Source organism: Planococcus citri, chromosome 1 (genome assembly GCF_950023065.1).
Source record: "Planococcus citri chromosome 1, ihPlaCitr1.1, whole genome shotgun sequence".
Taxonomy (NCBI): Eukaryota; Metazoa; Arthropoda; class Insecta; order Hemiptera; family Pseudococcidae; genus Planococcus; species Planococcus citri.
Genome location: NC_088677.1, coordinates 47,548,852 through 47,572,871, shown reverse-complemented (window position 1 = coordinate 47,572,871; position 24,020 = coordinate 47,548,852). Strand labels below are relative to the sequence as shown.

The 24,020-nt window shown below is 32.3% G+C and overlaps 4 protein-coding genes across 8 annotated transcripts in view; 1 reads left to right on the top strand and 3 right to left on the bottom strand.

The window, feature by feature from the left end:
• Positions 1–11,715, bottom strand: part of LOC135832373 (uncharacterized) — a 168,573-nt gene extending 156,858 nt beyond the window's left edge. For 3 of the 4 annotated variants that reach the window (XM_065345582.1, XM_065345583.1, XM_065345585.1), the window contains exon 1: positions 11,463–11,714. The gene's annotated coding sequence lies outside the window, so the exon portion shown is untranslated. Of the gene's footprint in view, positions 1–11,462 lie in introns of all 4 variants that reach the window. The other variant, XM_065345584.1, reaches the window with a different exon arrangement.
• A 3,870-nt stretch (positions 11,716–15,585) lies between these two features.
• Positions 15,586–18,704, bottom strand: rho-4 (rhomboid-4). Of its 2 annotated transcripts, XM_065345598.1 has the most exons (8): positions 18,346–18,698; positions 18,244–18,267; positions 18,018–18,176; positions 17,765–17,932; positions 17,526–17,665; positions 17,182–17,395; positions 16,964–17,077; positions 15,586–16,881 (listed from the first exon to the last, which is right to left on the bottom strand). In XM_065345598.1, the coding sequence occupies exons 1-8, from the start codon at positions 18,418–18,420 to the stop codon at positions 16,678–16,680; spliced, it is 1,098 nt and encodes a 365-aa protein (XP_065201670.1). In that variant the 5' UTR covers positions 18,421–18,698; the 3' UTR covers positions 15,586–16,677. The 2 variants fall into 2 exon arrangements, with proteins under 2 accessions (XP_065201670.1, XP_065201671.1); XM_065345599.1 differs by lacking the exon at positions 15,586–16,881 and having other exon boundaries at positions 17,178–17,395; positions 18,346–18,704.
• A 156-nt stretch (positions 18,705–18,860) lies between these two features.
• Ent1 (Equilibrative nucleoside transporter 1) lies at positions 18,861–21,570 on the top strand. Its single transcript, XM_065345594.1, has 11 exons — positions 18,861–19,302; positions 19,509–19,590; positions 19,656–19,837; positions 19,923–20,017; positions 20,094–20,144; positions 20,241–20,473; positions 20,553–20,729; positions 20,801–20,915; positions 20,993–21,078; positions 21,165–21,358; positions 21,428–21,570. The coding sequence occupies exons 1-11, from the start codon at positions 19,169–19,171 to the stop codon at positions 21,537–21,539; spliced, it is 1,461 nt and encodes a 486-aa protein (XP_065201666.1). The 5' UTR covers positions 18,861–19,168; the 3' UTR covers positions 21,540–21,570.
• Positions 21,547–23,709, bottom strand: trus (programmed cell death 2 like trus). Its single transcript, XM_065345597.1, has 5 exons — positions 23,323–23,709; positions 23,082–23,248; positions 22,657–23,017; positions 22,290–22,561; positions 21,547–22,204 (listed from the first exon to the last, which is right to left on the bottom strand). Exons 1-5 carry the CDS (start codon positions 23,425–23,427, stop codon positions 21,946–21,948), a joined length of 1,164 nt encoding a protein of 387 aa, XP_065201669.1. The 5' UTR covers positions 23,428–23,709; the 3' UTR covers positions 21,547–21,945.
• Between the last annotated feature and the right edge of the window lie 311 nt (positions 23,710–24,020).

The following is a 24,020-nucleotide window of genomic DNA, read 5'->3' as shown; positions in this document are numbered from 1 at the left end:
GTGCTAATAATTTGCTTTAGGAATCAAAAACCAACTTTAAATAGGCCATTAATGTTGTTAAAGTATCTAACAACAGTCAGCTTAGTTGTTTTGTTATAAATGTAAGTGTAGAGTAGTAGGTACTCGTAGATCTAAATAATCAACATTCCGCGAATTGCATTAAATTTAAAGTAGGTGCGCCTTACTATACGTATTGTACCAACTTGTACGGGTACAGGGTGTTCCAGAATAACCTTTCACATTTGTTTTTTTTATTACTCTGAGAGAAAAATGTTTACAAAAATTCTTTTACAACCAAAATGAAGTAGAAATATGCCGTTTTTAGACCGTATATTTGAGTTTTCATTAAAAATGAAGTTTTAAAAATTTTTCCATCGAGATATTTTCCTTCATTTTTCACACATTCAACCAAACATTTTTTCAAATTATTGAACACTTCTCTTCCAATCAGTTGCGACTCATGAACCTAGAAGCTGTTTCAGAGTCCTAGATTTATCTCAATACACTTTTGACTTGGAATAACTCCATAAAAAAAAATCGCAGGCTGAAAAGTCAGGGGATCAAGGTGGCCATTAAATTTCTGGTTCAACACGTCGACCATAACAAAATTATTTGATGACCGAAGTGCTCACGCGCTAAACATATGTGTACATCCCTGGTAGTTCCAACATGTTGGAAGGAAGTAAGTAACTCTATTACATCGCGTCTGTCTTTTAGTTTGGAACAAGAAACTCGTTTAACATTTTGCCTTACCCCTCACCGTTACTGTTTCGTTAAACACACATGGTCCCACTATACCGAATTTAGCCACGCCCAACCAAACAGTCAACTTGGCGGAGGTTTAGATGTTTCTCAACTTCTCAAGTATTATCAACTGATTCTTTGTACACTAGAAGCGCACATTCCAATTATTCACTTCACCATTTAGATAAAAATGAGCTTCGTTACTGATGAGTAAGGAGTAAAGAGTTACAGGAACCTTTATTTTTAAAAAAGGCCTTCACAGTAAAAGCACACTGTACAGCCATCTACTTCTCCAGGGCAAAAAATAACTATTGAAACATAATTCGGCATGCTTTGGCTACCTAGAACCGCCTTTACCATTCCCCTAGCTCCACTTGAACACAGATCAGTGGTTACCAAAATGTGAAAGGTTATTCTGGAACACCCTGTATTAAGCTACACGACTGCATTAAAAAGCAAATGCCTTCAAAAGTTAGGTATAAGTAGATTTAACTTAATGAAAGTTACTTTTTTCACGTGACAAATTATTTTTAATTTAAAATATTGCATTTAGCTAAATTTTTTGAAAATAATGCTATTAATGTGATAAAGAAAAAAAATATTCCCAGTATTCTTTTTCAATTGACTGAATCTTGACCAACAAACTACCACCAATCTTCGATGCATGAAACAGTAGGTACAGTAGGTAATGCAAAACTCGAAAATTGTCTGAATTTGGTGCGTGAAATGTTAACATTTCCTGAAATTATGAGGATATGCAAACATGCAAGCCTGACCTAAGGATTGAGGGCTAATATTCCACTGAGGCATTGACGAAAGAAGAATTTGAACCTTTAAACGGGACACCCCGGATATAAGAAAAATGTTGGTGAAATACAGAACAAGCTATAAAATGATAGTAATGAAAAGTTGAAGTGGTTATAAAAATTGTCCCGCTAATAACATTCTTACGTATTTGTCATATGATGAAATGATCACAAAGCAGCTTTCTCCCTTTCTGTATAGTGTGTAGACTGTGTAGTGTGTACCCTTTTAGTGCAACTTTCATTCATGAAATTTCCAAAAGAGGGTAAATAAGTTAATAACGAAGAACATTTAAGAAATGAACGCAGAAGTGCCATGTTACAATGTTTGTTCGAACTATGAAGCTTCTTCTCCGACGAATAGAAATTCTCTAAATTGAAACGTTCACTTGAATCGTAACTTTTAAGGCAACAATGCGAAATAGTATTAGGCTAGACATCTTCCACTCGTACATGTACGAGAATCTTCTAGCTGTGGGTATCTATGTGAATACACATTTGTGCCGAGTTCCCGTAAAATAAACATTTTTATTAATGACAACGTTTTCTCTCTCTCTTTTTTTTTTTTGAGTGAAGTTGAGTGCAATACATCGAGTAATATTTTAATGCTAGGTTTCGTCTTCTATTTTTATCTGTATGAGCATAGCTGCAAATTCGATAGGTACCATTACAATTATTTTGTGTTTGTGTTCGTCCGTAATAAATGACGTTTCACGATTTTTTTATCAAACGTTAAAAAAGCGGCGCGGCGGCGTTACAAATGGTTTCTTACTCATGCACATTTTAATATTCAACTTCGAGTAGTTCTCAAAAAAAAAAAACATCTTGCGCAGTTCGCAAGATCAACCGACTTTGCTCTAAATAACCCCCAGCAATTTACCAACATTTACCTCAGTAATTTACCAGACATAACCTCAAAATTTACCAATTTACCAAAATTTACAGAACTACCAAAATTTACCAATTTACCCAAATTTACCCAAATTTACCAATTTACCCAAATTTACCGGTTTACCCAAATTTACCAAAATTTACCAATTTACCCAAATTTACCAAAATTTACCAATTTACCAAAAATAACCAATTTACCAAAAATAACCCCCAGCAATTTACCAACATTTACCACAGTAATTTACCAGACATTACCTCATAATTTACCAATTTACCGGAATTTACCAATTTACCAAAATTTACCAATTTACCAAAATTTACCAATTTACCGAAATTTACCAATTTACCAAAATTTACGGAACTACCAAAATTTACTTATTTAAGTACCAAAATTTACCAATTTACCCAAATTTACCAAAATTTACCAATTTACCAAAATTTACCAATTTACCAAAATTTATCAATTACCAAAATTTACCAATTTACCAAAAATAACCCCTGCAATTTACCAACATTTACCTCAGTAATTTACCAGACATTACCCATTAATTTACCAACATTTACCTCATTAATTTACCAGGCATTACCCCACTAATTTACCAATTTTTTATTACCCAAGTAATTTACTTCCAAAGGTTGACACAAATTCAACAAAATAAATTACCCCACTAATTTAACAATACTAAAAATTACCACAGCAATTTACTAAAATTTACCAATTTACCAAAAATTACCCCAGTAATTTACCAAAATTTTCAACCAGCTTTATTGAAAAACTGAAAATTACCCCAGCAATTTACGAAAATTTACCAATTGGAATACAAACTTATCAAAAATTACGCCATTAATTTACCAAAACAAAAATTACCCAAGCAATTTACCAAAATTTTCGACCAACCTTAATTACGAGTAATTCACCAAAAATAACTAATCATTTTATTTACTAAAAATTACTATTAATTCACCAAAAAAAAAAATTATCAAAAGTTACTGGCTATTATTACCAAAAACTTAATGTTTTTTTGTTAAAACAAAAATTACACTAGAAATTTTTGAAAAATTTTGATTTTTTGTGGCAAAAAAATTTTGGAGGAATAAAATTAACAAAAAATAACAAAAAAATTGACAAAAAAATTTCACCTCTTGACTCGCGCGGGATTTGAACACCCGACCTCCGGCGCACCAATCCGCAACCTACACACCCTAACCACCCCGTCTGTTTGTTGGGGGTGAGCCGTTTGCGAGATACATATAAGGGTTTACACAAATTTCAGCTTATCCATAACGTTGAAACACACTTAAACGTTCATATCTCGTAAACGGCTGAATCGATTTCGACCAAATTAAAAATTTCTCTAGTTCAGTATCAAAGCAATATTTTGCCATCATCAGTTTTGACTTAAAGTTCGGAGCTTTTGAGTTCAGCGTGACACAAATTTATACATAAATTGATATACCTATAAATAAATAAATAAATAAATAAATAAATATATATATATATATATAAACTTATCTCGTTTGGCGCCATAGGTCTTATCGTGATCAGCACACTTCAATTCGTCAAGAAAACCCACCCCCATCCAAATCCTCAACCATCATGACAAATACAATACCTCACTTTTCCGTTTCACGGCAAAGTCGGTAAAAAAGCTTTAACAATATGATTTTTACGTTTGAAAAAACAAATTACAATTTTTTTAAGCATTTTCTGCGCGACAGAATATGAATCTTCAGCCAAACGCGAAACATGGAGTAGAACAAAGTCACTTGCCTTTCCGCACAATAGCTGATTTATAAATGAATGGTGAATGCTAAAAGCATTTTAGATCTATTCATAGAAAATATGATGTTCGATATTCGTTGAAGTAAGTAATCCAAAAATTAAAAATGAACCAAGTATGCCTACATGTGAGATCGATTGATCATTTGATCGTAGTGCCGTATTAGGTATAGGTACCTCAATGTTATACGAACATCTGATTCGTTGAGAACATAAATAACGTTATGTTATTGAACGACATCATTACCTACCTAAAACGGCACCAAGATCAATCGATCTCAATGTATAGGTATTACCTATGAATTTTTCATGTGCCAGATGCCACTTGTTTAATATCTTAAAACAGTGTTATCCGTGATTTTTTTTTTGGTAAAGTATAGATCTAGACTACGTATAGGTACCTATGTATATGTATTTTAAAATCAGTTTTTTGGTCTTATTGATCAATAATTTCAGTTCGAGTAAAAAATAGTTTAATATTTCAGCTTTATTCTAAACACTCATTTCCTTCCTTATACTTTCTTACCTGTGCACTATAAGCTTATACTAAAACGCCATACATGCGTGTATCAAAGAAAAATTGCTTATTGGAGGAGACGGTAGAAGGAAATGCCCTCACCAAGAGATTGCTTTTCTGCCAGTATACCATACTGAAAGTTTACAAACTGTTTTCTTATTTTTTCTTTTGCGAATTTCAAGCAATTTATTTCCGAAAAATTATGTTTCATTTATTATTTCACGCTACCTCGACTTTTTTTTGTATTTGTATTTGTAAATAAATACAATTTATTTCGAAATCAATTTTCCAACGTAAAAAAAAACTATTGCTCAGGGAGAAAAATTTCTCACGCTGCCACCTTCATATACCTGGTCCAAAAAAAGTTTAATTCTGAATCAGATTTCAAAACTTGTTCGTTCGTATTCGATGGATACTTACAATGTTTTGAAAAATTCAAAGCCAATATGTTTTTGAAGAATGAAATCGAAAAAAAGATTTGCAGCCTATAGGTAGATAGGTAGAGTACCTTTCTAAATTAGGTACATACTTATACAGGGTGACCAGAAATATCGAGTACCCCTAAAAAAGTTTTCTACAAAAATACTTTGGTTCGTCACAGTGAATGATTGTAATGATAGCACATGATTGCGGTTGTTGGACTGGAGAGATAACATTCCACCAATCATATGGATCTATTTCACGTTGTCAACCTATATTTTTAATGAAAAACTTTCTTTGGGGTACTCGATATTTCTGGGCACCCTGTAGAAATAGGTAGGTAAGTACTTGAAATATTTTGATACCATTGAAAAATATGAGTATAAATTCACTGACTAAATAGCAGTTAGTGCCCATAGTATATGTAAATTAAGATTCACTCAAAAATAATGTAGGTACTTTTATACCGGATGTTATGAAACAAGCATCGAATACCTAAATCGCCTTCAAGACGTAAATGTTGACTGATTTATACCTAGTCAAAGGAGCAATTGTACCTACCTATAGTCCGTTCCAAATAAGAAGTGCAAACTTTTTTAAGGAGCAAAACATAGATAGGGTCCACACGAACAAGCAAGGTTGAGCACTATGCTAAACCAACGAAATTGATAACTGGTTTGCTTTTCATAGCTGCGTAAAAGTGGTTTACCTCCCCGTCAGTTCCCCGGAACATCACGCCTCTTGCTGTATTGCATGGTTGCAGCTTGCACTTCTTATTTGGAACGGACTATTTATGCATTTCAGATAAGTTAAAGATGGTTGTAATATCGAAGAACTTCAAAGGAAACGTAAAAAAAATTCATACAAATTTTAGGTTATATAAGTAGCTTCAAGAATGAAAAAACTGTGCCTATTTAATGTTTTTAGAGTGCTCTGGTTCCTTCAATTTTGAATGTAGACCAATACACGAACATGATCGTTTTTGCAGAGCATTCGATATTCTGCAATATAATACATGAAGCCATCACATTGAACCTATTCGGAGGCACCGTGTTCTGAGAGAGCGGAAAGGGGTCGGTAATGTTGCTCCAAAACACCCCGCCTCCTCCCAATCAGTTTTAGTTACCCTAGCTGACTTGGGTCATTTCAGTGGTTTTTGCCGGTGGCTCAAACAAATTTTTTTTCATACTGAAAAAATTACGAACACTTACCTACTTAAAAAAAAAAAAAATTCGCTCTATGTACTTTTGCTGGGACAGGAAAGTTTCCGAACCTTTTCGAATATCGATACTTAGGTGCTACCTAGTTATACGTCATTTATTCAAAATATTTACTGTTATATGTGAGGGCGCATACTGAAAGGGTCCATACGACCAAAAAAAAAGTTCTCTGAAATTGTTGTAGGAACCCTTTACAGAGTTCCTATGTACAACAATTTCAGAGAACTTTTTTTTTTTCGCCATAAGGACCCTTTCAGTATGCGCCCTCACATATAGGCTCCTTGAACAGCCGATTCCGCAGTGTTCTATTGTCAACAATATTTCACTATAGCGCGCGATCATCCATACTCTCCAAAAAAAATCAGATCAAGATAAAAATCTTCTCAAGTTTGTGATGTTAATTAGTAGATATTGTTGAGAATTGGAATTGAGACTAAAGTTGTATAAAATGTGTCTTTCAAGATTTATGTGATACTTAATCTTTGTTGTTGTTGAACTTTTTTTGTTTTGAAATATGAAAATAAGTTTGTTATTGCCCAAGGCTTTCTAACCAATTGCTTGAAATGGATGAACAGTAGTTGAGTTGATGTTGAATTTTTTTGAATGGCTACATTACCAACAGCCAGTTGACGTTAATAAAATTGCATTAAGTTCTGATCGGCTACCTAATTTTGAAATTTCAGTTGTCCAATTTATTTGTTCACTTCCTCTCTCTCACTCCATAAAGAACTCTGTCGTCATGTCACTGGCCTATCTACATATTTACCTACAGTGTTTGAGGAGTTCCGTAACATTTAAAAATCCATCTCATTATTCTCATAACTTTACCTCTTTGATCTTTGGGATCGGCAAACTAATTTACACTTGTGTGGTTTGAGTTGCTATGTACATTACATATTATACCTAGATACTATATTGCCAGTCGAATTATTCGATGCCCGACATGGAACACATGAATAAATCTACATCTACCCGATTAAAATCTAATCTATAAGCTAAAGTGAGATTCTTTAGAAAATACATTTCATTTTGATTTTGAAATGAATTATAATTCTTCGCCACACATTTGTTGTATCGTTTAAGTATTAAAGTAAGCTCTTTACCTGGAGTTTTGCAAGACGTAAGTAAGTAGTTTTAATGAACAAATAGGTAGTTTTAGTTACATGTTATAATATTTACTTACTTACAATAATGAATTTTGTTATTTGGTAAATTAGGTAGATAGGTACGAACATTTGTGGAATACCTAATCAAATATCGTTCTATTTCTGTAAATGATGAAAATACAAACAGGAAATTACGTACTTCGTCTAAAAAGTGTAGGTAACTGCGCCAAGTTTATTTGACGAGGTTATTACTGAAGTAAGTATAAACAGATTACCTACAGGGTATAAATGAGTTTGCTAAGTGGAAAATCATTTTCAAAGAAAAGATACTGTGCTAATTTTAGAAGTCTTTTATCACGAAAGGAGACAGATTGAGAGAAATGGAATCCCTTAAGGATGTTTTCTGTATTTTGAAATTTATGATTATTTTATTTACCAGGTATTTACGTATTTGGTATCTATTGATACTTCATATAGTAGGTACAAGTTGAATTTGAATGAATCCATTCATTAGGTACTTCTACTCGCAACATTGCGAACTTTCATAAAAGAAATTAATTCGTTTGCGGAAACTTTTGCATTTTATTCGATGCTCGGCTCAGTGGGAAAAGAATTCGTGTTTTTACAATGGCGTGTGATACGTATTAATCATTTGTTGGTTTTGATTTCTTGAATATTTATACCTACCTATGTATACGTAGTTACCTACAAGTAAATATTGTAATAAGTAGCTATTGCATGTACTTGTTTTTTCTAGAAATACGAGTACTCAGTTCGAATACTTTCTGTTGTTTCAATTTCAGATACTTGATTAATTGTTTAACCATACACCATGCTTATTCAGATCATCAAAAGAAAATCTCATGAGCAGTAAGTAACAAAGAAGAATGAATTAAGCTATCAACGGTGTAGACAAAAAAAAGTAAAATTAATGTTTTCCTTTTTGAAATTCAACCAAACGTCCTGTTTTATTTTAAGTTTCTATTTAAAACAACTTTTTTTTTTTTTTTGACTTTCATCAAAATCAAATAAGTACCTAACTACGTAAATCATGTTTATTCTTGCTTCTTCGACAGCAATTTCTTGTACATAAATGATTTCCCCCTTAATACTGAGTGTTTCATAACGATTCACTCTCCTTCAAACAGGTGAGTAGGCAGTCCTTACTGCATAGCACATGTAGATGTGTAGCACTGATGACGTGTACATGCAAACAGAAAGCACAAAATGCTACGTAGGTACTAGGTATTATGTAGGTACCTAACTCGAAAAAAAAATCATTTTTCATTCATAGTTATCTACATCATTTTAGAAGTGTAATAAAATTATCAATGTTATCCTATATAAGTATGTACAGGGTGTTCCGGCTCAACAGTACCCCCTTATAACCAGTAACTGTACTACCCATTGTGTGTTGATGTATGTATGTTTGCCTACCCTCCAGGCCGCAGGGGCAAAGTTATGGACTTCAAATTAAAAACTTTTTTCGATTTCGTTCAAAATTTTTCGTCATGCGTCACTCGAAACCCGTTCTAGATAGAAAGTTGCACTCGGCGGCGTTGGATCGCAAATTTTGTGTAGAATTTTTTAATGTGGTCGATGACCTTTGTGGAAGCGAAGGGGAGTCTGTACGAGTCAATATAATTGAAAAAACGTGTCCAAAAGTGGTCAAATTTTTTAGTTTTTGTTAAATATCACAAAATTTTTTCCTCTTAAGCTATGATTTTTATTAAAAACATAGGACGAGAAAAGTCCAAGCTTTTCAACGCCGCAAACGGCGGATCAGACACTCTAAGAGATAAAAAGATGCGGTTTTAGAAAAAAATTAAGTTTCTTATTAAAATTTTAAAAAGTAATATGGTTTGTGGCCTCAAATATTTTGTTTTAGAAACTATACTTCTTCCCATTGTAGAAACTACAACTTTCCTTCCTAGCTCTTTCTATAATAGGTAGTAGAAATTTTATGTTTTGTGCCACTGACAAGAGGAGCCAATAGGACAATTTGCTTCAGAGCCGCCGCGTTTTTTTTAAAGTTTGTGAACTTCATTTTTAGAAGAGAAAATGCTATAATTATTTTTGAAAATGAAACAAAAGCTAGGTATACGTTTTGTTTTTAAAGAGAAAATGCAACCTTCATTTTAGAAAAAAAAGAAACTGAAAAAAAAGTGAAAACTTTATTTTTGAAGAAAAAAATGGAAACTTCTTGAAAAACTTTCTCAAAAAAGAAAAAATTTCTACCAAAAAAATCTCTCTTCAAAAATTGCTTGCCACGAAACAAAATTTGTTTTTGACTTCAACATTAAAAAGTTGAAACTTCATTTTCGAAAGAAACTTCTTACTTATTTGAAAAACTATTTTTTTAAAATAAGCTTTTCGAACATTTTTTTTTTTTTTTTTTTGAAAACGAAGCTTTCAATTTTTGTTGGGGATTCGGTAGGGACTTCTTCATAGGGGCAAACTTTTGACAAAATTCTGTTTTGTAAGCAACTCGTTTTCCACCTCGATTCAAAAAAAAAACCAAACAAACATACTTGCTTTAGAAGAGAGAGGGCGTGAAAAACTTTCAAATGGCCCTAATTTTTCGACCCATACCCACAAATTCGAAAAGAATTTGATTGAGCTTATCCTTCGAGGCTTCGACTCTTCAATTCCGGGGTAGGCAAACAAACTTGCATATTTGTACGCAGGATAAGTTGCATATTCACTTGTTTGAGGGATGATTATTCATCTTGTATTTTAAAAAAGCTGAAAAAATTACCAAAAAAGGAAATGAACAATAACTTTTTCAAGGATGAGAATTCGATATCGGTCGTTTTTACGGGCTGAAGTAAATATTTACACCGCAGCAATGCAGTCCATGAAAATTTGATCTAAATCAGCTCTTTTCGCATTTTTTGAGCAAAATGTAAAAAGAACAGAAAATATAAAAAGTATGTGGTTTTATTTCCTCATCAACAAAAAAGTAGGTATTGCCGGTCACAAATCACCAGTGACCACCGATGATATAATATTTTCTAATTTGGAAAACCACTTTCAGAAAAAAAACAATCTTTTGCGTTTTTCAACTTCTCCGATAAATTCTTCAACGTTTGCTGAACATGAAAACTCAACAGTGAGAAGCATAGACTGACGTGAGAAGATTCCATTTTCACCAGGTAGTTTTGAGATACAAGCCTGAACTTTTTCCTATATAACTCTCCTCTTCCACTTCCCTCTCTCACTCTCTCTTATTCAACTTTTAGACATCAGCCTGTCCTCATTCGAAATTTTTTTCTCGAATTGAAATTTTTCAAACTCTCAAAATACATTTTAAAGGCATTAAGTTGAACGTTTGGTCAAAATTACTCAACTTCTGAGTGATTGAGGTATGTTGTCGAGTGAGCTTATTAACAACAACAGAAAAATATCACCCCACTCGTGGAAATTTATTAAGTGCATAGTTACCTGAGTAATACATAGTTAGTTGACTTTATCGGTTGCTGTGAAAATTTAAGTCACTGCCTATGTACGTTTAAAGAAAAGACCAAAAGATTTAATTAATTAGACAGAAAGAAAACGAAGCAAATAAATCATTGTATCCTATTTTCTTTCTTTTCTTCCCCTTAATAGTACACCACCGCGAAAAAGGAATGCTCGCAATTTATCAAACAAAGTAAGTAAGTGGCAATTTTTTCACCACAGCCAGATACGTTTTATATCGAATACACGCCAGTAGAATAATAATTAAGAATGACTATGTTACTTTTTTAGTGATCGTTTGATGCAGCAAAAATTTCGCTATTTAGCAGTTACACATATTTATCAATGTAAAAACTAGATCGTAGATAGGATAGTTGATTACAAAAGCAACCATTTCATTTCGGAACATCAAAAGAAGAATTTTTGTTGAATTTTGCATACCTTTCCTGAACTATAACTAAGCAAAGTGCTAATCGACTTAAACGTGTAGGTAGGTAAGTATTAAAATAAGAAGTCACTCACCGGTGTGGAACGAAGAATGAAGAATAGCCAGTATTACGGTTACAATGTTGAAAATTTTTACATCGAACTTCGCGAATTAATTACACCGCACGAATAAGTAAATTTATGTAGAAAAAAATTCATTTTACGATGAAGAACCGCCTCCAAAATAACACAAGAACTGTTGTACATACGAGTGGCTAAGGTTATGAAATTCGTTATTACGAGAGATAACAGAGGAGGAGCACGATCTTCTCTTTTACATGGTAGGATATCGGTGCGATGGGAAAAACATGAATTGTAGGGGTGTAGATGGGCAAGGTTAGACGAATCTACTAAAACCTCGCGCATGACTAAAAAGTAATACTGTTTTTTGCACTACTTAGGTACTCGCACAAATTGTTATTAAAATACCTGGATGATTAAATGAAAATAAATAAATAAGGAAAAAATAGGTCGAAAATTAAAGTCAAATACGTAAGTAGGTATAATAATAACTCGTGAAGCAATTTAATAAATTTCATTATGAGACCAAAGTCAGCCGACGTAATTATACTTACCCTTACATTGTGTAAATGTTCGCCAACGTTATTCAGACTAGTTGGCGAAATCACTTCAAATTATATGTACGTACAACACCAGCATTTTTTTCATCCAGTTTAATCTGGAAAATATAATTGAAAAAGTTCGAAATAATATTTTTTATTCACAAAATTTTTGACGAAATCAAAAAAGTTGAAAAATTCTTGTTTTATTTATATATTTCTTTCGAAATTTTATTAAGTATACCCGATTCGCGCAGTGGCAATTTGATTGGCACTTTTTTTTGCCATTCTTGGCAAAAGAGTGGTAAAGCTCAAATTGAAATGAAAACCAGACGAAAATGCCAGTGATGGCAATTTTGAAAACTTGCTACAATACAGATTACACTCTGCTTATGCTAGTTTTGACAAAATTTTGCCAACGTTTACAATATTTTGCCAATAGTGACAAAACTTTGTCCGTTAAATTTCAAAAAATAATCTATTCGCAGAAGTGGGGAAGATAAGATGAGATTAGGCAGAGTCGAGCGCATGTTCTACTCTGCCTCGTTGGTTACTTCATACTTTGGTTCAGTTTTCAGTTGATGGTGAAGTAGTGAACACGTTGTACAGAAATTTGGTTATAATTGATGCGTGAAAATGTCGTCTGGAAGTCGAAGATGAATCGGTAAGTACCATACATCTGTATACATCTATCATGGGATAGGTACCATGACTTTTGTTTTATCTTGGTGTGGGTATTTGTAACTTCCTATACCTATGCACGTATGTATTTTGCGAATTGATTGCAAGTGATTCAGACGTTATGTTACAGTGATCGTTGAGGAAATCACATCATCTGGTAGGTATCATAACTTGGGTGTATTTATGCTCACCATGTACCAGCCAAGTCTTTAGATTATGCAGTTTCCATAATGATAGTCTAATGAAAACAATACTGTAACAACGTCTGAATCACTTGAAAACCAAATTACATAATATGCGTGTACCTACTTACAACAAGATAAAACAAAGCATATGGTACTAATGCTACAATGAATGTATACAGGTACATATAATTAGGTACAGATTGATTTTCGACTTCAGACATTAATTGCATCATTCCCTGCAACTTTGACCGTTAAAATAAACGATTTTCAAATTTCAAATGTGTTCTTTACAGGTACCTACATCAATTGCCATAGGATTGCCACTGAGTGGCAAAATCATTGGCAAAATAATTGCCAATGAGATTGCCAGCAGTGGTAAAACAGAGGCAAAATAATTGCCAATTAAATTGTCACTAGTGGCAAAACGGTGGCAAAACATTTACCAATGAGATTGCCACCAGTGGCAATCTTATTGGCAAAATTTAATCTTTTGCCACATTGGCAAAGTTAAAATGCTGTCTTCTCATTGGTTGGAGCTTTGCCATTATATTGCCTTTTTTTTGCCATTAGTACACCTAGTGGCATTGGCAAAATATTTTGCCATTTGCGCGAATCGGGTATGCATCATAAAAAAAATCTAAAAGTAAGTAATTGACGAATTTATGAAATAAATTTATTGTATTATTCGAATGATTTATGGTTAGATTAGATACGTTCGTTATTGTAGTAAAGTTTTCGACAACTTTATACGTAATATATCTAACTTGGTTGACGTTCGTCGATGTCATGAATCTTTGAAATGTTAATTTCTTCCCGTCAAAGTTGTGAAATTCTAGTCGCATCTCAAAATAATGGCAAATATTGGTCAAATGATATAGGTAAGATATACCTACCTACTTCAATTTTATATCAAGTTAATAATAAGTGTCTGCCTAACTTACCCGTCAATCTTGAAATCAAATTAATTAATGCACTGATTTTTTGTTCTTATGTTTCACCTTATCGTCAACAACCAATTTTTTTTTAAAAAAAGGAATAAATAAAAATTATGCTTAAGTAGGCAATACTTTTTACAGAATAGTCCTGTCAGCAAACTAATGAAATTTTAAAAAATTGCACAATTTTTACGAGCGAGAAAATAAGGTGCAAAATGTGAATATAAAATACTAAAGTATCTACTTAAATACATGCTTACGAAGCTCTGTACGAAATCAAATTTTACCATAAATAAAAAATTAGGAATTATTAAGAAAAGTAAGTTGTAAGTACCTACCTATACCTACCTTGGTTTGACTCAGGCTTCAAATTTCAATCATGCATAATATACTCGTATATTTTCAAATTTTCAAACTAAAAAAATAAATAAAAGGTAGGTACCTATTTTCTACAAGAATAATGAACCACAATACGATCCAAATGACAATGATGGTTAGTAAATATTTTTGTAAAAATTTAAGTTTGGTAAGTATAGGTAAAGGTATTACGATCCAATACAATCACCTACAATTTCAATTTGTGATCTTCACTTCTTCAGTTAAATCAATTCGCTTACACAGATAAAAGGTCCAAAATTCTCATTAAAAATTTTATTACAGCTCAACTCACTCGTGTATTCAAGTTCAATTTTAGATAAGTAATTCCTAAAAAACTAAACATATGAGTTGGTGTTAGTGGTAAGTTTCTTAACGAAAGTACATATTTTAATCTAGGTACCTACGAGTACTTAAATTCCATAAGAAAAAAAATCAAATCTATGTACAATTAAGATCTAGTTAATTGGGTACAGAAAATTTGTTTATACCTAAACATATGAAATCAGTCGGATAATAAATTTTTTGTCATTTTGGAACAAAAGAGAAAAACGAACTCTTTCTAATGCTATATTACAAAAAATTAATGCGTATTAAAAAGCAGATAGACTTCATGTTAAATATATCCTCACTTCCTTCTTTTGTGCGCTTAAATTTTCAATAATATCATTATTCATTAAACCCATTCGAGTGATATTTTTGGCGTTCGTTAATTTTACGGCGTAAGAATTGCAAAAGTGTCTCCGAGTACGACTTTTTCCTCAAACTATATGAACAAAGCTTACAGGAAATGTGAGCTGAAGGTCATCGTGTAACGTACTGAACTGACTTTGAACTTAAAATTCTTCTACCCTTATAACTGTGTCGATGAGAAACGCTTGCGCGACAGACAGCATTTATATATCTTTACTTGACGACTCTGACATGCCACACAAATTTTGTTTTTCACCAACAAATTATAAGTTTTATTCCATTCTGAAATATTCATAGTAAGGCCATTCTTTCAACGAGAAGAATTCAGAATCGATGAAGATTTCCGAAAATAAAATGCAGTCTGAATTATTGTCCTCTTCTTCTTAGAAATAAACCCTACTGGATAAATTTTAAATACATGGCCTTCACAATTTGACATTCAAGGGAAATTCAGACAAAATTTTACATTAGGCTATAACTATTCACACGTCAACAGAAATTACACGTTTAAATGTACAATTGAAATCAATTTCTGCCATTAGTTATTTGAGGATGTCCCCTCGCCGGCATCAACTCTCAGTATGCGCCTCGCATTCCTACTTTCAAGAAATTTTTTTTAAAAAGCACACAAGTTCTTGAAAATGAAACAGTCAAGAGAAACATTACCATTCAAGCACAATTTAGTTTCTAGTACGATAGTAAAGAATCCACAAATCTAAAAAATGAACGATTCAATAAATGAGCTTATATTTCTACTGTGTAAATAATTTCGAAAACAATAAAAATTGCAAAAATATTTGAAGTATTCACATAAAATATAAAATATACATATATGTATGTACTTAATAAAAATTCAAAAAAAAATAGTGGCGAATTTAATAAAATTTGTACGAGACATAATTACGTACATAAAAAGTATTAAGCTCTTTCAAAATAAAAATGAGGTTTCATGATATAATTATGAGCAAATGTTGGAAACAAACGTTAAATTCATTACGAATACATATAAAATAAAATGATTCAAAATGCACCAATATAATATTACCTGAATGATTTGTACCATAAGTAAATAAATAAAATATTAAATGCAATTGAGTAAAATAACAATCAACAAAGGGGTATTTTAAAAATAAAAAATGCAATCATTAAAAGCGGTCATTCAAAATATTGTAGTTCATTTTAAAAAAACACACACATAAAAAGCAATAAAAATGAAATATGCGAGATCAACGATGTAAAAAAATAAGGCAACGCTTGGAGAAATGCGATTGAAACAAGTAAAAGGCACAACGCAAAGTTACTATTACCCTGTTAAGTTTTTTTTCTAAGCCTATTTTTAAAAAAAGTACACAACTTTGCATGAAAGATGAAAATACATCACAAAAAATCACAATACTGAAACTTTGTCAAATAGGTAGAATAATTAATAATCTCATTTCGTTTAAAAAAACAACAACAACAAAATGATAACACCATTATAAACATCTATACAAATAATGGGATTACAATTTTAAAAATTCGGCATTAATTTAAAAAACGCTTACATTCAACAATGAAGCAAGTCTTCATAAATTACATGAGACTAGAAAAATGTACCGGAATAAAAAAATTCGAGTTTCAAAATACGTTTCATAAATCCTACAAAAGGAAGCGATCAAATCAAATATGATACCTATGTAAAAGACTAAAATTTCAATTTTTTAGGCGTTGATAAATTTTAGACAGATTTCAGTTTCATGGCGAAAATATTATGGATCATTTCGTATCGACAAAATAAAAAATCTAGATTTACTCTAATCAACAATGAACGGTCAAAAATAATTTAAAACAAAGAAACACTTGCAGGAGGAAAATAGGACGGGAAGAAAATATTCCAAAATATAACTATAATAATAAATGCATTGAAAATGAAAACAGAAATCCACCATAAAGTTTTTTCCCAATCATGAACTTTCAAATTTCTCAACAAGTAAACGCCAACTAAGAAACCAGCAGCTGCTCCAGCAATATGCGCAGCATACGCAGTCTACAGCAACAAAAATTATGTTTAAAATTGAAATATAATCTAATTTAAAAACGAAATACGTTATAAAATGTCAACTACTCACTTTAGTTTCTCTTTTCTCTATATAACGATCGTAAATCGAATTTCCAAAATCGAAAGTTATCAATGTTACAAAAATCAACAGTTGTAATACAGGGTGATCCATTTCTGTCCAGTTCTATAACAAAATTAGAAAACCGATAATTAACGTTTCAACTAATTTCTGAAACTTTCATTTCTTGACTGATCCAAGTTCCTCCTTAGTTATTCTTACTTACACACCATGATAATTGTGGCTATATGAGCGGCTAATAACGCATAACATCCACCGGAAGCTCCAGCGAGATACACTCTAGGATCTGCGACAGATGTAAACAATGAACCACTAATTACACCGGCTATATATATCAAAAAAACTCTCCACCATCGATGCACCATTTCCAACGGAATACCCAATAAAATCTGAACGATCAAATTTACGATTAAATGGCTCTCACTGTAAACATCAAAATAATTGAAAACGAATTAAAACCTATTCAAAAGAATTTCATTATGAATGGAAACTGAAGTTGGTATGCAAAGCGTGGGTTATACAACCGATTTTATACCCGAGAAAAATTACTCACCTTCCATGAATAAACATGTACGTGAGAAATCTCCACACTTCAGCTCTTCTGTGTGGGTTGTAAACAAATAAATTAAAAAATGGTGCGTTAGTTGCTAATGGATTGGCAGCTACAATTGTATCATACATATAGAAAAATATCTAAAACAGGAGTAAATAAAGGCTAAATGCAATTTTGTTATCAAATGAAGAATATCAGAGAATAATTAATGAATACAACATTGAAACCTGTATAATCACCTCAATAATGCTACAAATAACCATTGTCAAAGCTGGAGGGTCACAGGTGTACTCTTGCTCATAAGAACCATCCACAGCTTCTTGAACTCGTCGTTGTCGAGGAACAAATGTTTGAATATATCGTTGTAGGGAAACTTTAAGTAATGGTTGAGCATGAGGACTTTCAACCTGATCAAAAATAGAAACAATTATTCAAAACAGAATTTCAACACAAACGATATGAAGCACCAACGGCTGTGAATTGTGAACATACCAACTGTAAGAATTCTTGCAGTGTAATATAGCTATCGCGATCACGATCGGCGAGCAAAACGATACGTTTGACAACATAATCGGGAACACCTTGATTATGTTTCTTCAATTCATTATTCAAAAACTGAACCGAAATTCTTCCATCACCATTTCTATCAAACTGAATTCAAAAATATTAAAAATTTCATGCCCTCAATAATTCGAAACGCATTAAAACAATTCGTTACCTGATGAAACAATGTCTCCCAATGCTACACAGACAATACAAACGAAAGATTAATACATGTATGAGGAACACTGCCATTGGAAAATTGTAGTTGAATACATACCGACTCCACATTATGCAAAGGAATGTTTTCAAAAACTTGATGCTGAGGCGAGGAAGCTTGCTGCGACGCGTCCATTGCAAAAAAAAAAAATAAAAATAATGATCAACTAAAAGGTTTTAGAGAGAAGTAATTTTTTCAACTCTAATTTCGATAGTACGCATGAATCATGCTTTCAACATTGAGGTTGAGGAGAAAAACAGAGCTATCAACGTCACCCGATTCTCGGAAATAATTACAGGTGAGAAGTAATTTCGCTGCACGTAATAATTTTCATTTGTAACAAGAATCAACAAAAGGAAAATAAGAAAAAAAAACACAAGCAACGTGAATAATTGATAAAAATAACGGTTTAATGGCAAGGATTTCTGATTGTACGGTTTTACTGGATCAACTTTATACTTTGTTTACCTTTTTTTTTTGATTGATTTTTGCATTTTGTTGTTTTATATCCCATTATCCAGTTTGGTTCTTTCTCATACCTCATTGATGTTTTGTGTGTGTGAGTTGATTGATGTTGATGCTAATCAATGTAAACAAAGAACAATATCAATTTCTAACAAATATATTTTTAATTCTTGATTTTTTTTTCAATTTTCTAAAGTAATGAATATACTCGAATACATTATTCTTTGTGCACGTGAAAACAAATTTAATTGACCACATGTTAGTGAAAAATCTAGTCATACTTCATTTTTATTGTCCCATAATACCGATGCTCTTACTTCTGAAAAAATTATTCATTGTGTGGCATTTCGAAACATTTTAATTTAGTATAACATTGAAGTTGATATTGATTATGTACCTAAGGAAATATCTTTAAAAAATGACGACCAAACTCATTAGCCCAGTACTCTACGATGATTACGAGCCAGAGATGTTCATCAGTGAAACAACGGTACATCAAGAAAAAGAGGATGGAGTAGAACAACATGAAGAAAAATCTCCTCCTGCTGATTTGTAAGCTCTATTTCATTATGAATGTTTAGGTCGAGTAATCTAATATATTACATATTACATAAAAATATATCCAATCAAGTTAAAATCTACTAATTTTTTCCTTTTTTAAAAATAGGTACTGCATAAATTTAGGAATACTTGATTTTTTTAATGGTTTTTTAAAAATTCTTTGTGATAATACTGATGATATTATTTTGTTTTTACAGATATGGCATTGTAAATATTGTATTTTATTTGCTTGGTACCAGTATACTACTGCCATGGTTTTTTTTCGTTACGTGCAATGATGTTGGTATTTAAAAGTTGAAATCATTCTATCTGTTTCATAGATTTTAATTAAAAAATTATTTCAGTATTGGATGTACAGATTTCGAGATTTACATAATCATTCGAGCAGCCTCCAATACGTGTTCGAATTGAATGACAATGAGAGTAATCGAACTTCTTTGCAAGCAGATTTTACGTCTTACATTTCTATAGCATCTACCGTTCCCAGTACTCTTTTCTTATTCGTCAACATATTTTATCTCAAAAAGTGAGAATTTCGAATCTTCATTCTTTTACTTGAGTTTTACTCTTGATTAATGATGTTGATTGAATATTTTGTTTCGCATTTTTAGATTTTCTATACATTGGCTTATAGTTATTTCTTCTCTGATAGTACTTGTATTATTCGTTGAAACCACAATACTAGTCTTATTTGACAGCGATTCTTGTAAGTCACGTGATTTCTTGATAGCACCTCTTCAGTAATGTTTCTGAATAAAACCTATTCCAACTTTTTATTTTAGGGCAAACTCTGTTTTTCATTATCACTGTCACGACAGTTGTTATACTTAACCGTGAGTATAGAATCAAGTTATAATCATTTTTTGAGCATAGGATCCAAAATATGATAGTGTTTCTGATGATATTTATTCATATTATTTTGTTCACAGTGTCAACAGCGGTGCTCCAAGCGAGTCTTTCAGCTTTATTTATTAAATTCCCAACTGCGTATATTTCTGCTGCAACATCGGGTCAATCATTAGCTGGCATTTTTGCTGCGGTTGCTCAAATTACGGTGTTACTCATAAATGCGTCTCCTACGAAAAGCACTTTTTTGTACTTCGTGTTTGCCGATATCACTATTTTGTTATCCTTATTGGGATATTTATACATTAGAAAAACAGTTGGTTGAAACTTTTTTTGATTTTCGTAAATACCTATTCATTCATTTCACTAGGTAATCATTGTTTTTTTCATTTTAGGATTTTTTTCAATACTACGCTCGAGATAATGCTTTACAACGTATCGATTCGCATCCTCAACTTTCAGGCAGTTCGAGCCCAATACAATACAGGTCTTTCTACGACTCAGAACTCAGTCTGACTGTATTTGTCAATACACCTATACTGCCCGTTAATTATTTCTCAATTTTTAAAAAGGTAGACTATTTGAGTAAATTTTGTGGTAATCATTTCTGAGTATTTGAAATTATATGACTTTTTATTTTCAGACTTGGATTTTAACTCTTAGTATTTTATGTTGTTATGTTGTGACTTGCTCTGTTTATCCTGCTATCGCTGTTTTAGTGTGTTCAGAATATATGACTATGAAATCGCCATGGGCAGGTTTGTGTTTTTCATCACGATGTTGTAATTAACTAGTATGGGTGAAATATAATAATTTTTATTGTTACTTGTTCTAGATAAATATTTTGTGCCTGTGATTACGTATTTATTGTATTGTACGTGTGAATACAGTGGCCGATTCTTAGCTGGATATGTGCAAAAGGTAACTTGAATTTACCAACTATTTTTCAACATGTATTGTAGGTACCTACTTATTATTTTTTTTTTTTGAAAATTTTCATTTTTCAGCCCAAAGGAATCTTCCTAGTGTGTCTAAGTTTTATACGACTGATTTTTGTACCTTTGTTAATGTTCTGCAATGCACAACCACGACATCATTTACCTGTTCTAATACAGTCCGATCTAGTATACGCATTTATTATTGTAATATTCGCCATGAGTAATGGATACATATCTACTTTGACGTTTATACTTCTCCCGAGGTATGTTTTTTCGCAACAATAAATTTGCAAGCTCAAAACACGCAATCTTGAACCTTGATTTTGTTTCAGTTCTGTAATGGTACACGAACAAGAAGTGGCATCTACGATGTTAATCACCAGTTTAGCCTGTGGTCTGTCAATAGGATCTCTTCTCAGTTTTCCATTAATTAATTTGTTATAAAAATACGTAAATACATTATTTTTGTATTTTTTTCATTTGTCTATTTGTACGATAAGGTCAACTACAGAGGTAAAGCATAACGAAGGTTTACATAACCATAATTACAATATTTGAAAAAATTAACATTTGGCGTGTAGTCGTATGTACTACATATGTGTAGCAACAAGCCAAGATGAAAAATAATTCGCGTCAAACGTTCACCCCTGGTACAACTAACTCATCGCAACAACATTACCATTATACTATTTAGCAATCAACATCTAAAAGTGAAGTAAAAATATTCAAAGAGACCATCGGAACGTATCACTTCATCAAAACAGATAAATAGTCAAATGCCCAAGTGGGTAACTTCGTTTTCAAATAAGCCGTAAACAAAAACAACTACTCTTTTCTATCATTACTGCGATCAAAATGTTTCCATTTGAATGAGAACACACTCTTCTCCGTCTGGTTTATCGCAACTTTCTTGGCATGAGTATATGAATACAGATCCAAATTCCAAAATATCCTTTTCAGCACGTCCAGCGCCATTGAGCCTCAGGTAATTAATAATTGTAGGTAATATTTGCATTTCGAATACCATTTCCCCGTTGCAATGTTTACACTTGGCTGGAATGTCCAATTCCGGGAACAGAAATAAAGGCGCTTCATTGCTTCGACAATAACTGAAATACAGTGGGTTGAATCATGTTTACATTATATCGAATAAGAATTTAGACGAATACGAGTTCTATAATAATTCAAAATTACCGAATTATCTGATCCGGATTCAATTTAATACGAGATAAAAACGTGTGGAATAATTTATCGCCATGAAGAGGACGGCTTCTTTCGTATACTTCATCGTCGGATCGTCGCGAAACATTGACATTCTTAGTAATCTTCAGACTATTCCTATTTTCACTCGATCTCGAATATTCCGTTAATAACATTTGAACATGTTCTGATAACGGATCTCTTTCCAGTCTTTCTTCCATTACATAGATGAAAGATGGTACAAAATAGGTATCTTCGCGATAAACCTAGTTTTAAAAAATAAATATCTAAGTAAATAAAATTATAAATATAATGAAGTAAACTTTGATATGATTTCAAATAGTAAGTTCATTATACGCGCCTTAGGAGATGTGGGAACTTGTTTTAGTAAATTAGATAGATCACAATGAGGAACAGTAGGTGAATCAACCATAATCGGTTCGTTTTCATCGGGTTCTATTTCTGCACTTGCAGGAGCATCTAGAACATCAACACAAGTCCTATCTGGGATAACATTGGCATTTTCTTCAGCACATACGGTCACACGACTCAACATGGAAGAAGCTTCGTTTTCCAAAAACAAATCGAGACTAGAATTACACGTATTGTTTGAATCGCAATTCCAATTATTTGAGTCTGTGCACCAATCATCGTTTGAAAAATTCGATACAAACGAATCTTGCTTTTTCTTCATCGCCATTTGATTTTTAATGCAAGTCCAACTGAAATAAAACTCCGTTAGAAAACGATCTGAATTATTATCAATGCAACGTACAAAATACAAACCTTTTCGATATCCCCCAACAAGTCGGATTCAAACAAGCGAAAATATACAACGTCCTATGCTGGTTTATTTTCTCCGTAACAGGAGCATAAATTTGTAGCAACAGAGGGGTCACTGATCGGCATACCTTGCAAATTATCGTAGAATCTGTTTGTGCTGTAATCCAATCCTGCAATCGAAGATTAAGTATTATAATACGACAGTATGTTGATATCATAATACAAAATTTGTAAATATTGTTACCGGATGACCACCCAATTTATTGGTGGTATAATCAACCTCTTCTTTATAATTATCCGTGATCGGTTCATCTACAAAACCGAGTAATACTTTACTTTTGTCAACCATTGCAAGCGGGATAATTATCTCGTTCAATGCAGAAGTTAAATTACAAAATCTTCATTTCTTCATAAAATTTCTCCACATCAATGTAACACATATGTAGAACAATTAAAGAACGGATTCATTTGATTCTAAAATAATTATTTGAAATTTACTAATCTAAGATCCCTCAAAACTGTAATGGGAACTCAGTAGCGAGCTTTCAAGAAAAAATGAATTATTTTAAAAATCAAAAAGCTGTAAAATGTACTGAACTTTTTCATTTTTTTTTTTTTGTTGTTCAACGACAAACACGTGCTGCGCATGTGTCACCGTCACCATCAATCCCGCGCCCGCCCCGTCCCGTCAAAGACGCTATTTTATTTTCGTTTTTTTTTGAACGGAACCGAAACCGAAATTAACCAATCAACCCGATGGAAACGAATGAAGGTTTCGCGTTTCGTTTCTTTTTGTTATTTTATTTTGAATTGAAACTTTTCAATTTATTTTTGAAAATTTGAATTTTCAGTTTTCATTTCACAGTCACACAGGTCACACCACTTCACAGGGTGCTGAGGGCTGAGGGGTGCAATAGACATACTGCGTAGTGCCTAGTAGTG

What these genes read in the sequence shown, in the direction of transcription:
- trus (XM_065345597.1), bottom strand. Translation starts at nt 23,427, where the DNA reads ATGGTTGACAAAAGTAAAGTATTACTCGGTTTTGTAGATGAACCGATC. An exon ending in TGTTGGGGGATATCGAAAAG is followed by an intron (nt 23,018 to 23,081) that starts GTTTGTATTTTG and finishes GTTTTATTTCAG; the next exon opens with TTGGACTTGCATTAAAAATC. An exon ending in AAGTTCCCACATCTCCTAAG is followed by an intron (nt 22,562 to 22,656) that starts GCGCGTATAATG and finishes TTTTAAAACTAG; the next exon opens with GTTTATCGCGAAGATACCTA.
- Ent1 (XM_065345594.1), top strand. Translation starts at nt 19,169, where the DNA reads ATGACGACCAAACTCATTAGCCCAGTACTCTACGATGATTACGAGCCA. An exon ending in AAATCTCCTCCTGCTGATTT is followed by an intron (nt 19,303 to 19,508) that starts GTAAGCTCTATT and finishes TTGTTTTTACAG; the next exon opens with ATATGGCATTGTAAATATTG. An exon ending in TAGCTGGATATGTGCAAAAG is followed by an intron (nt 21,079 to 21,164) that starts GTAACTTGAATT and finishes TTCATTTTTCAG; the next exon opens with CCCAAAGGAATCTTCCTAGT.
- rho-4 (XM_065345598.1), bottom strand. Translation starts at nt 18,420, where the DNA reads ATGGACGCGTCGCAGCAAGCTTCCTCGCCTCAGCATCAAGTTTTTGAA. An exon ending in TGCAAGAATTCTTACAGTTG is followed by an intron (nt 17,933 to 18,017) that starts GTATGTTCACAA and finishes ATTTTTGATCAG; the next exon opens with GTTGAAAGTCCTCATGCTCA. An exon ending in TAGAGAAAAGAGAAACTAAA is followed by an intron (nt 16,882 to 16,963) that starts GTGAGTAGTTGA and finishes TTGTTGCTGTAG; the next exon opens with ACTGCGTATGCTGCGCATAT.